The sequence below is a fragment of the Sarcophilus harrisii genome, chromosome 2 (assembly GCF_902635505.1).
Source record: "Sarcophilus harrisii chromosome 2, mSarHar1.11, whole genome shotgun sequence".
Taxonomy (NCBI): domain Eukaryota; kingdom Metazoa; phylum Chordata; class Mammalia; order Dasyuromorphia; family Dasyuridae; genus Sarcophilus; species Sarcophilus harrisii.
Window position 1 is genome coordinate 89,934,151 of NC_045427.1, and position 13,844 is coordinate 89,947,994.

Consider the following 13,844-nt stretch of genomic DNA (forward strand, 5'->3'; position numbering starts at 1 on the left):
AGGGACTAATGGAGGACAGGTATACCAACATATTCTTTTTGGAGTTGTCAATTAGTAGAATTATTGTGGGAAATTTGGATTTATGGAAAAACTATAAAATTGTTCATGTCTTTTGCTCCATGGCCCCTATCCCAAGAAGGCCAGTGGAGAAAGGAAAATCTCAAATTTATCAAAATATTAATAGAGTAATGAGAGTTTTTGTAGTTACACAAATCAAGAAACAAATTATCAACAAATTATCTTCCCATAGATTAGTGAATGGCTATGCAAATATACAAATATAATGGAATATTTTATTAGGAACAAAAAATGAACATGAGAACATATATGAACCAAGACAGAACAAGGCTAACAAAATACATAATAACTATAATGATGTAAATGAAGACAATATGAAAAGACAAAATTTAGGTCAAATGTAATGCCAATTTTGGTTTACATGGTCAATGTTTAAAAAAAAAGTTTGCTTAACTTTTTAAGGGCAGATAGTATGGGGAATTATTTATTGGAAAGAGATTGTTATGTCAAAACAAAATCTGCCAAAAAAAGAAAAATATTTCATCAATTCATCATTTATTCTACCATCTTTGTAGATATTAACTGACAAGTGGTTTTTGTAAGCCAAAGACAGGCATTTGATAACAGTAGAATGATCAAGGGTGTGGTAATAAAAATAGAAATTTGTTTGTCTTTTTGCAGGTGCAGACTACAGTTTCAGGATGGCCCCAGAGTCTGTACATGAACATGAATATGAACCATAGCATGTAATAGAGGGTAATAAAATTAGCAGGCACATTCATTATACTGTCAATATTGTATTTTCTTGTTATCTTATCTCATGATATATTTTTTTGGATTCAAATAATAAAGACTTTTAATACCTCCTTTTCTTTTTCCACACTGCTTAACCAAGTGATATTTATTAAGAACCTAGTATATGCCAAGCATTGTGGTAGACCATTGGGAAACAAAAAGCAAAAGTCAATCTTCTCCCCAAAAGTCTAATGGAGGAAGAAAAGAGTCTTATAAAGAGGCACAGTAAAATACACATATACACACACACACATATAAAAAAGACAGAAGGTGACATATTTGGAGGCTGAAAGTGGTTAGGAAGAAAGCTCAAGGACCAGAAAAGGCTTCTTGCTGTAGGTGATATTTCTACCAACTTTTCAAGAAAATCAGCAATTCTAAGACATGGAAGTGAAGAAGGCATGCATTTTGGAAATAAGGGCCAGCCAAAGCAATGACATAGACATAGAAAAATGGTATTGTGTGTAAGGAAGATTTGTTTGTCTGGATCATAAAGTATGTGGGAAGGGATAATGTGAAACAAGGTAGGAGAGGTAGAGTAGAAACAGATTGTGAAGAACCTAATACTAAACAAATGACCTAAAATTTAATCTTATGCTCCAAGTCATTATTAATCAGAGAAATGCAAATTAAGACAACTCTAAGATACCACTACACACCTGTCAGATTGGCTAAGATGACAGGAAAAAATAATGATGATTGTTGGAGGGGATGTGGGAAAACTGGGACATTGATTCATTGTTGGTGGAGTTGTGAACGAATCCAACCATTTTGGAGAGTAGTTTGGAACTATGCTCAAAAAGTTATCAAACTGTGCATACCCTTTGATCCAGCAGTGTAACTACTGGGATTATATCCCAAAAGAGATTATAAAGAAGGGAAAGGGACCTGTATGTGCACGAATGTTTGTGGCAGCCCTTTTTGTAGTGGCTAGAAACTGGAAACTGAATGGATGTCCATCAGTTGGAGAATGGCTGAATAAATTGTGGTATATGAAAATTATGGAATATTACTGTTCTGTAAGAAATGACCAACAGGATGATTTCAGAAAGGCCTGGAGAGACTTACACGAACTGATGCTGAGTGAAATGAGCAGGACCAGGAGATCTTTATATACTTCAACAACAATACTAGATGATGACCAGTTCTGATGGACCAGGCCATCCTCAGCAACGAGATCAACCAAATCATTTCTAATGGAGCAGTAATGAACTGAACTAGCTATACCCAGAAAAAGAACTCTGGGAGATGACTAAAAACCATTACATTGAATTCCCAATCCCTATATTTATGCACACCTGCATCTTTGATTTACAAGCTAATTGTACAATAATTCAGAGTCTGATTCTTTTTGTACAGCAAAATAATGTTTTGGTCATGTATACTTATTGTGTATCTAAGTTATATTTTAATATATTTAACATCTACTGGTCATCCTGCCATTTAGGGGAGGGGGGGTAAGAGGTGAAAAATTGGAACAAGAGGTTTGGCAATTGTTAATGCTGTAAAGTTACCCATGTATATATCCTGTAAATAAAAGGCTATTAAATAAAAAAAAAAAAAAAAAAAAAAAAAAAAAAAGAAGTGTGACTCTACCAATTACAGGCCAAATTTTCAATCAGACACAGTTTACTTTTACATGACTGAAGCCACACTTGTGATGATTGTTGTCTCCATTTTTACTGCTGCTTACCCAAGATTAAATATTGCTAGTTATAAAAAAAAATAAAATAAAATAAAATAAAATAAAATAAAATTTAATCTTAGAGGGAATAGGGAATTACTGCAGAGGACATGATCAGATGTTCTAGGAAGATCATTTTGGCTACTGTGTGGAGACATTAGAGGCAAAGAAATCAATTAGGAGGTTATTTCTATAGTACAGGCAAAAGATGATGAATGTTTGAATCAGAATGTTGGCTGTGTGCCTTCTCAATATATAGTCCATGTTCACAAACATTCTTTGTATGTTCCCTCTCCAACCAATGTTGTGGGAAGCTGTAGGGAAGTATGCCAATTGTCAGTTACTTTATTATGTTGTCTAATTAAATATATTGAAGAAATATTGATGTAAAATCATGACAATGTTGTAGAAAAAGACATAAGATTTGAGAACTGGTTGGATTTGTGGGATGAAAGCAAAAGAGGATGCTAGCATATATGTCTTTGAAGTTATAAACTTAAGTGATTGAGAAGTTCTAAACAGAAGTGTTTTAGGGAAAATGTGAGGACAAGTGTATGTTTAACATTTGAGTTTGAGATATCTATGGGACATTCAGTTTTAAATATTTAATAGGTAGTTGGTGGTATGGGACTGGAGTGCAAGAGAGACCTTGGGGTTGGATATGTGAATCTCATATTCATTTGCATGGAGATGGTAATTAGAAGAGAGAAAAGTTTCTAGGATGTATTCCTGGAGAATACCTTTAATAAAGGAGCAAGACATAAATGATGATGGAGTAAAGAGATCTGAGGAGAAGTAACTAAGGAGAAAAGCCAAGAGAGAGTTATGCTAACAAAACTTAGAAAGGAAAGCATATAGGTGGGAGGAAAGAGTATTAATATTAAAGGCAATAGAGACATTATTAGAGCTAACAATGAAAAGATGACTTTGGAGAGGACATTTTTAATTGAATGATGAGGTCAGAAGCAAAATTGAAAGGGGTTTAAATAAGATGAGATGAGTGGAAACAAAATATGTAGACGGGTTGCTTTTTCAAATTTGAGTGAGAAATAAGAAATATAGGACTATGACTTTTTAAGTGATATTTTAAGATCACTGCACTAGAGCTATAAGGAATCTCAAAAGGCATTTAGTGTATGTTCCTCATTCTATAGATAAGATCATTTAAAAGATCGAGAGAGATTATTTGATTTGCCCACTGTTACACAAGTTCCTGAAATGACACTGGCAGAATTTGAATCTATTTCCTCTGAGTAAAGTGAGTGCTCTTTCCATGATATCAATGTTGTTGTTCAGGTCTGGAAATGAATCAGTAACCCAAAGGCTCACCTAATTAAGACCTGGGAAGTTCATAACCAAAAAGTCGGCTGTCAAAAGCTGTTCTGTGTTTTGTCCAGAGTAATTCATGGCATCCAGTATACTACAGATGCATTATCATCAATGTCAGTAGAGAGAATCTTCCAATTGGCAAAAATCACCCATGTTTCCAAAACATTTAAGAGCCATTTACTATAAAATTTCTCTCTCTAAGGTTTTCTCTAGGATTGAGAAGGTAAATCTTTTTTCTCCTTCAGCTACATTCCTATGTTAACTCTTAAAAATAGTTTTCCAGCAATATGACCTATTTCTTCTTTGTCTATGAAATCAAAGCTTTATAGGAAACACAATGACTTTATTACTGGAGGAAAGCAAAACTAAGGTTGTCAACCCTCTTCAGCTTTTCTAAGTGAAGCTTTCAGCTTAATTTACATGGAGCAGAGGCATGATGGGAATTTATAGAAGAATTAAGACTTTTTTTACACTATTTCAAAGATGAGGCTGAAGGGTTAGAGTGCAAAGGCTGGCTATATTTGTCAAAATGAATAATCGCAGATTTGATATAACTTCTGGATTATGATACTAAAGAGTTGAGACCCTTCCCCTAACCAGAGGATGAAGGTAAGAGGCCAATTGCTTTAATTGGAGAACCTTTAGGTACTAGCAGTAGGGTCTTGGCAACAAGTAACCTAGCATTGATACCAACAAATGGCAGCACCATGGAGAAAATAAGCCAATATGGAGCCTGAGACCTAATGACATTAGCATAGTGGGACAAAAATATCTTAGCAGAGAAACAAGTAGAGAGGGATTTCATTGGGTATTATGAGCCAGAGGAACCTGAGATTCCCTCGCTACATACGTTCCCTATGCAATCTCTATTTTTGCCACATATTACCTTGGCCATGTATATTCCCTACACGTGTATCTTTTCTCTAGCTATGTTCTGTGTGTTCCCCTTCCCATTAGTCACATGGAAAGGTATGGAAGAATTGCCCCATATCAGTCATTTTGGAGCAGTGTTGAGCTAAATGTTTTTTATCTTATTTTTTTTTTTTAGATTTAGTATGCTCTTTTGAAAGGTGAAAGAAACATTGGTGAAGGATCATGAGCTGTGGTTTTGAGTGATTGGTGACATATATCATCTTGGAGCATGGCCTACAATTGGGTTGGAAGATTGACTAATGAGTGATAAAATTTTAGAAATGAAAAATATCATCAAATCTAGCTCCCCCCCCTTTTTATTTATTTTTTATTTATTTATTTTTTTTTAGATATTAGGAAAGTGACTTCTGTAGAAAAGTGATTTGTTCAAAGTCAGGCAGCTAATTAATCACTTAAATCTTCCTAAAGGCAAAAATGGAATCTGAAAATATTTCTGGTACTTTAATCTTTTACCTTTTAAGTGTTTCATAGCCACCTGATCTTCTTATGCAATGATTTGTATGTTTATTCTTTGTTTGGGGTAGTCCAAATTGGTTGAGGAGATCTGAAACACTGTTTTTGAGAGGCAGTTTAACTTTTTAATGGGACCAACCACCTGTCATGGAAATGAGGTAGCACAATGAATATAGACTGTTGGGACTGGAATTGGGGAGATTACTTTTGTGTGTTCAAATACAGTCTCACTAGCTGTGTGACCCTGGGCAAGTCACTTAACTTTGTTTGCCTCAGTTCCTCCTCTTTAAAGTGAGTTGGAGAGGGAAATGACAAACCACTACAGTATCTTTGCCAAGAAAATTCTAAATGGGGCCATGAAGAGTGAGATATGACTGAAAAAAAAAAAAGACTGCACAACAACTACCAGTCCCAATAATAAACTTACTTCCTTTTAAATACCCTTCTTTATACTCCCTCCTCCCTTTTTTTCTTCAAATTATCTTCTAGGAGGGGAGATTGAGTCAGGAATGGTGTTGAAGGGAGGGAATAGAGACGAGTGTTCCATTTTTATATGCAAATAAATCACTTGATTATATTTTTTGTCCTTATGTTATCATGAATATTTCAAATGAATTTTATATGGTTCATATTTATGGTTTGGGAGCAATTTCACATTTTGGCTCACTGCCGCCTCATCTGCATATACCATATCTCAGCTGATGTTGATTGGTTTCATTTACATATTCATCACATTCCTATTTTCAAAGATATTTTGTTACAAACTGGCTTTCTTCTCCCCCTCCAGTGGTATAATAGCCCATCGATGTGTTTTTAAATTACACTCATTTCCATATATAATTTTTCTGGTTAATGATAAATCACTATGTTGTCACTTATCTCTCCCCCATTCAGTGTAATCTTCTCACTTTATACCAAGCTGACATATGGCTCCTTAGTAATTAAAGACAATGTAAACAGTTTACAGGGCACTTTGCAAAGCCACTTCCCATTGCAAAGGGTTTTATGTTCCCTTTCCCCCAAGTCTCTAACCATTGCGAAGAGGAGCTCTGTCAGCAGGAAGGTAGCAGTCACACAACCAACATGAAAAGTGAGCATGGCCATCATTTTGTTGCTAATAGGGGGGGATCCCTGGTCCCAACTCTATAAAAAAAATAACCTTTTTCTTGTTAACTCTTGATAAATGTTGCCACAGAAGGACTGATTGACCAAATTAATGGATGCCTGTGCTGCATTCTAACTAACTAAGACCTCCTTGGACCATCAAATAAGATTGCCCATACAAAACAATCCGCATGAGCTCGATACATGCTAGCTGTTATTTCCTTCAAATTCAACCAATGGCAAACTTTCTTCAAAGCACTTACTAGAAGCAACGCATGGTGTTAAGATCCAGTCATTCCACACTAGTCCCTGTGATTAATCATGTGAAATAGGTGTTATTTTTCCTATTTTACAGAAGGGAAAACTGACACTGCAATTCAGAAACTCAGAAGCTCTGAGAAATAAAACCAGAGAGACTTTCTGAATGCTCATTCAGGAAAGGCGAGACTAAAAAGGGGAATAGCTCTTACTGCAGTTTGTCTACAAATATTATTAGCTAACGTTTGTAAAGCGAAATGAGATTTGTAAAGCATTTTGTATCCATTTTCTTATTTGATCATTGTTGCAAGAGGTAGTAACAAAAGCAAGCTAAGTGCATTGCAAAGAGCTGACCTTAGAATTGAGAGTGATATAATATAGCAATGATTTTGTGGGGGGGCTTCTGTTCTAACAATAAATCAGTAATCCTAAATCTTCTGCCTTGGTTCTAGTTTTAGAGTCTGCCTCAGGAAACTGCCATGCCCAATCTGTCTGATTCTGAATGGACCACTCCTCAATTCGCTGCTGATTGATAATCTGGTCAGTGATAATCTGGTCACTGTGAACCAGATTCCCAGAGACCATTCCTCTGGGCCATAGAATTAGCATGTCAATGATAGAAAGCTGGATAAATGTGTGTCCTCCCTTCTGTTTCTCTGCTGAATTCCCTTGAAATTTAGTCCACTTGTAACTGGCATTACAAGTACAACAAACTTTGCCCCCTGACAAGAAAACGGGTTCAAGCCTGCAAATTCTTTTGAGACACCTTGCAACACTGGTCTGTAATTTCAAACTTTTGGGGTCCTTTCCCAAATTCAACAAGGACATCAGTGTCAAGACCCACTTTTGACACATGATGGCTGGGCAAATCACTTCTAGTTCATTAAGCAAATTTATGACTATTACTACTACTACTAGTACTAGTACCACCACTACTACCACCACTACTGTTACCACTACCAGCCCCACTACAACTACTTTAATACTACTATTACTACCACCAATACTGCTACCACTAACTACCATTACCATTACTACCAAACTATTCCTTCTCTTCTTCCTTCTTCTTCTCCTTCTTTTCCCTCTCTTCCTCTTTTTCCTCCTACCTATTATTTATATAACACTTGTAAAAAAGTTACCCATCTAAGAGCCTATCCTTAATAACTGTGGTATATATGTTTTTATTATCCTCTTTTATAAAATGGGAAATTGAGGCATAGAGAGAGTAAATGACCTGTCCATGTTCATACAGATATATCTATATGGGAATGCCCGCAATAAAATTTGGATCCTGTTTTCTGTTAATAAGCTCAATGCTCTATCCACTAAATTATTTTGCCTCCACAGAAAATTGTATTACTATATAGTATTAGTAGGGGAATAATGTGAAATGTCTAGGAAAGTAGGTTGGATGTGTAAGAAAGGAAGAGGAAGGGAATAAGCATTTAAATACTACCTACTATGTACCAAGTATTGTGCTAATAATGTTTTACAAATAATTCATTCAATCTTCACTACAGTTGGTGAGCTAGGTGCTGTTATTACTATTTTAAAGTTGAGAAATTGAAGTAAGCAGAGGTTGATCAAGGTCACCAAATCTTTGAGGTAAGACTTGAACTGAAATCTTCTAGGCTCTGAACTTAGCACTCTATCCACTATACCACTGCATTAAATTCAAGGATAAAGTTTTTAAATTATATCTTATAGGAAATAGAGGACCATTGAAAACTTTTAATTTAATTTAATTCATTACTGTTTTTTGCCACTGAGAATTTTTAGGCAAAGAAATTATATGTTCAGGCTTTGACAAATAGAATCCCTGGCGAGAATGGTTATTCCTTGCTCTCCAAAAATAGACAACCTTAAAGTGTACTTAGAACTTTTTGAATATGGATCCCCCCGAACTTCATTCCTTTTATCTCTGGACTCTCTTCTGGAATGGTCTTTATCCTCCTCTCTGCTAGTCTAAATCCTGACCATTCTTTAAACTCCAGTTGAAGGGCTATCTCTTGCTTTCCTAATCACCCCAGGCCATAGTAATTTCTTCTGTGCACTGGATCTCAGAGGCCTTTGTATATTCATTTTATCCTATCCATGAGTGGAGGAAGTTGCACTAGATGACAACAAATTCATTTTTTAATTCTATGATCTAGACAGAGGTCTTCTCTCATACTGTCTTCCTAACTGTTATTATTTAGGAACTGTGTTCCTAATTGTTCTATTCTTTACCTATGATGATAATAGCTAGCATTTATATACCCTGCTAGGATTTGCAAAGTGCTATACAAATATTATTTATTCCTCACAATAATCCAGAAAAGTAGGTAGTATTATTGTGCCCATTTTACAGATTAGGAAACTGAAGTATAGAGAGATTAAGTAACTTGTCTAGGATGGCACAGATAGTAAGGCAGGATTCAAACTCAAGTTTTCTTTACTTGAAGTCCTAGATCCCATCTGTATTTGAACATGACTATTGTGGAAATTTGCTTTGCTTGATTATATGTGTTGGCAATGGATTTTGTTTTTCTTGCTTTTTTGTTTTTTTCAGTGGGATGGGAGGAAGAAAAGGAAGGAAGAAAATGCAGACTTGAAAAAAAATTAAGAAAAAAAAAGAAAGGTAGTTGTTCTAGAAATTTTTGCTTCCTACCTGGATCTATTGAAGTAAGAGAATTAAGGTTGTTACTGAACAGCAAAGGATGATATAGTCTCTGCTACATCATGAAGAGACTATCAGGCAATATTTTCTAACAATTAGAATTGTCCAACAATACAACAATTTATACTGTGAGGTAGTGAGTTCTGGTCACTAGAGGTCTTTAAGCAAGAGCTGTTAGATCACTTGTCAGGAATAGTGTGGGAGTGATTCATGACTTCTAAGTTTTGGTGACTTTCTAACTCTGAAATTTGTCTGTTCCCTTAAATAACAGTAAACCCAGCATTGAGGTATATAATTATGAAAAAAAAGATATTGGGAAAGGAAGGGAAAATAAAAGTTTAATCTTCATGAAAAGAGAAACACATATAACCCAGAAAGTCTATCTATAAGACTCTCTTGTTTCTCTTCCTTATCAGAAAAAAATATTAAGTGCCCCTCCATTTAATTTGGTTTTATCTCTTGCTGTTTTTGATGGCATTTAGAGCCCTCTACCCTAGCAATTCCATTCCTGGTTAAGAATAAATTGAGTACCAGATCCTCTTAATTCCTTGAAGGCAATATCTGGGAAAAGAATATTTAACTTTATCATTCTAATCCCGGAAAACAAAGATTAGGTTTTACACATTCACAATTGTGGTCCACTCAAAGTAAACACAATCTATGATGATGCAAATTTGCAAACCAGACAAATTTAAACAAATATTTTCAATTTACATTGCTTATGAACACTTTCTTCTTGAAAGCAATTCAAAACTCTTATATTTTATTCCCTTTTAGAACTAAACACTAGCTATAGAATCACAAATCTAGGATAAAAGGAATTTTAGAGACCTTCTTGTATCACCTCCTCATTGTACAGTTTGAAAATTGAGTCCCAGAAAGATGAAATTACTTATCTAAGGTCACACAAGAAAGCAAGTAGCAGAAGAAGAATTCAAATCAGATTCTGATTCCAAATTCAACTCTTTCCAGTACACCATGATGCCTCACACTTTAAAAGAACATAAAAATTTTATCTTTTTTAAAAAAAATAAATATTACTGATATATTTTTTAAAATCTGCATTTTCATTTTTCCTCTGGCCTCTTACTCAATTTCCAGAGACTTCCCTTATAATCAAGAATTTAAAAAGAGGAAAGATATAGTTTAATGAAACTGACATATTGAAAAAGTCTGACATCATATGCAATGTTCCCTACCCGTTGTCCCCCCAATCCAGCAAAAGCATTTCAACACTCACATGTTAGAAACTACTGTCAATTAAAGATATAGCCAAATAGGGGGAAAATGTTTTGAAATGAGAATAGAAATCAGTAGACACATAGGGTTTGGTTTATGTAACTCACATTTATACTGTCAGCTTTGGGGGAGTTTCAGGAGAAACTATTCTCTGCTCTGTTAAACTAAAGATAGAAAACATTGGGAAGAGGATATGATGTGCTTCCCTTTGTTGTGGTGTAAATTGGGGTGAATTTATACCACCCATTTTTCTTTATGTCAATGTTATTTTCTATGTGTGGAAATTTAAGGATTTTAGCTGGCACCAGAAAATTAGGGGAAAACTAATAGAATGTGCTAGCAGCAGGAAACTAAAAAATCTCTGTGGTGTAATGGTTGGGAATCTGAAGGTGGAGATGAAATAACTGAATCAGAGCCTCTCCTTTTAGTCATCTGGCCTTGGGCTAATCTTTTACCTCATTGGGCCTAAATTTCCTTATCTGCAAAATGAGGCAGAGGGTTGGATTAGATCACCCTGACAAGGTCCTTCCCTTCTTTAAAAATCTATAAGAATGGGTACTTGGTAGGAAAAAAAAAAGAGGAAATTCAATTACAGGGAGAGGGATGCTGAACATGTGTGGAAATAGAAGGTGATTTCTCCCTTTCTCTCCCAAACTGCTATTCAACTGGCCTGGAGGTCAAAGGTAATGCAACTAATGTAAAAGGGCAGAAGATTCATAAGACTACAAGGTTAAGAGTTTTAATCTCTCAGATATAGAGAAAAGCAATAGAGAAAGCTTAGGTGATGACTTTTTGGTATCCATTTTCTGCTCCCATCCTCTTCTCACAGGGGAATCCTATCCTCTGACAGCAATTACATGGAAACTTAGCATAGTCTAGGAAAGTGCAGAAGTGCTGGATGTGGAGCCAGAAACACCTTCATCTATATGTCTTCTTAAACTGAATACCAGCAAATCACTTAACCCTTATGAGCCTCAATTTCCTTCTCTGTAAAATGAGAGAATTGGACTCAGTGACCAAATAGATCCTCTCTAGTTCTAAATCAACGTACCTATGAACTGAGTTCAATAAGATTAGAAAGAGAACTAAAGAGATAGACTGGCATTTCTCTGCTTCTCTTGCAGAATTGCCAAGGTGGCAGGGGAGGTATAGCACATCATTTTGAAATAATTCATCTTTGCTTGCACTCACACCAGGCCTGTGTTTGTTTATTTTGCTGACAATGTAGACCAGCCAAACACCCTTATCCCAGCACTATTTCTTACAGCAATACAGATGTATTGGTGACGGTTCTGTTTGGGAACACTACATTATCTTCTCTTGTTTCAATTTCTCACAGATCTTTAACTAGATGAAAAACCTGTTCTGGGAACAAGCCAGCCTGACTGCCTGGTTACAGAGCAGGGACCTACTCTCAAGATGTTTCTCCATTCCAGACAACAGCCAACCTATTGCCTGCCTTAGCAATATGGAAATTTAATCAGGTACATACATTTTCTCCAGGTCCCCAAATCCTGAGAATGCTCCTCTTGGAATGACTTGAAGTTTGGTGAGGACAAATCTCCTAGAAAGAGAGAAAAACAGCACGTAGAAAGGTCAGTCCTTGACTTTCAGTCACTGACTCTGTGCTTGGTACTGCCAGGTTAAAGGAAAAGAAGAGGTATGCTCCCTATCCTCAGGGTAACTTTTATAATCTATCTGAGGCCACAAGGCATTCACACCAAGAAAGAGAGCTAATAATATCAGTCAGTCGGTGACAAATGCCAAGTGAGTGGTTAAGGCCCTGCTATCTCAGAAAGCAAAATAAGAAGCTAAATGAATGACTATTTTTATATTTGGTATTACTGATACAAACACTAGTCATTTATTTAGTATTAATAATAATGGTTAGTATTCACATAGTGCTTTCAGGCTTGCTAAACTATGAGTTTTAAATGTATTATGATATAACTTTAAGAAGCATACCCATGTATATGATAATAATAATGATAACAGTAATAAAAATTAACATGTATAGCACTTATTATGTACCAAGCACTGTCTTGTTATCTTATTTGATCTTTACGATAACTCTGGGAAGTGAGTGCTATTATTTTCCCCATTTTGCAGATAAGAGAACTGAGGCAAATGTGACTTATCTAGGGTCATATAACTAGTAAGCATCTGTGGCCAGATATAGTCTGAATTCAGATCTTTTTGACTACAGGCTTGGTGTGCTATCCAGTTATTTGTGTATTATTAAACAGGATATATTTATTCAACTTTGGTTTGCTTGGACTGGGCTTTGATGTGCTTAAATGCAACACTGTGCAAAGGGTTTCTGGACTAGAGTTCTGGGCAGGACTTATGTTGTTCCCTAAGTTTGTGCAGATATTTTCAATGAGATGTATATGATACTTCCTTAAAAAACTGGTGTACTAAATGCTAAAGAAGAGATCTTGAAACGAAGGAATGGTGATAACTTCCTAGAAGTGTCTGAAGTACAAAGATACAAAATCAGAATGGGTCCCTGTTGTGTTCTTCCCCTGGATATGTTGGAGGTTGAATCATCAAAAGGTATAAGGCTCTAGACAGATGCTCTGTGGGGAACATGACCAACCATGAATTGGGAACAGAGATATTTGAAAGCAGAAGCTATATGCACCCTTCCTAGGATTTAATGGCTTTATAGAGTGTAACCTTGTGGCCACTGCTGATTAAAATGAAACCATAGATATTAGGTGTGTATGTAATGGGTGTTTCCATGCAGAGAGGAGTGCAATGTTCTCAGAAGTTGAACAATATCTTCTTTCTGTGGTACTGTTCCCTTCCCTCTCCCTCCACCATACACAAAAATGCTAGAGAAATTCATATATAAAAATAATAGAGCAGGCCATTTGTACATTATTGATGGAGATGTCAACTGATACACTCTGGAATACAATCTAAAATTATAAACACAATGTCATTAAACTGTACCTACCCTTTGACTAAATATATTACCATTAGATTCATACCCAGAGGAAACTGGAGATAGGGGGAAGATAGAAGAAAGATATGTATAAGAATAATTACAGCAGCAATTTTTTGAAGTTGCAAAGATCTGGGTGCCAAATGTTGCCCAAAAATTGATGAATAGGCAACTGAATTATTGTATGAATGTAATAAAATATTGTTGCAAAGGAAGACTAAAATACTCAAAAAAACCTGAAGATTTGCATGAACTAATGCATTTTGAAATGAGCAGTACCTGAAGAACAATTTGTATAATAACAAAGACAACAAAATGAAGAAAGACCCTAAAATTCTAAACAAAGGAATAACTAATAGTTATTTCAAAAGATAAATGATGAAATATATCTTCTCCTATTGTAGACATCAGTAGTAGAGTAG

The 13,844-nt window shown here is 35.5% G+C and overlaps 1 protein-coding gene and 1 long non-coding RNA gene across 3 annotated transcripts in view; one reads left to right on the forward strand and one right to left on the reverse strand.

Annotated features, from left to right (window-relative positions):
• The window catches only part of FSHR (follicle stimulating hormone receptor), a 229,042-nt gene that overhangs the window by 144,067 nt on the left and 71,131 nt on the right, over positions 1-13,844 (reverse strand). The window contains exon 2 of the mRNA XM_003758290.3: positions 11,965-12,036. Coding sequence (XP_003758338.1) covers positions 11,965-12,036 — 72 coding nt within the window. The remainder of the gene's footprint in view (positions 1-11,964; positions 12,037-13,844) is intronic.
• Positions 11,041-13,844, forward strand: part of LOC116421364 — a 48,240-nt gene continuing 45,436 nt past the window's right edge. For both annotated transcript variants that reach the window (XR_004231699.1, XR_004231700.1), the window contains exons 1-2: positions 11,041-11,155; positions 11,812-11,956. This is a non-coding gene — a long non-coding RNA (uncharacterized LOC116421364). The remainder of the gene's footprint in view (positions 11,156-11,811; positions 11,957-13,844) is intronic.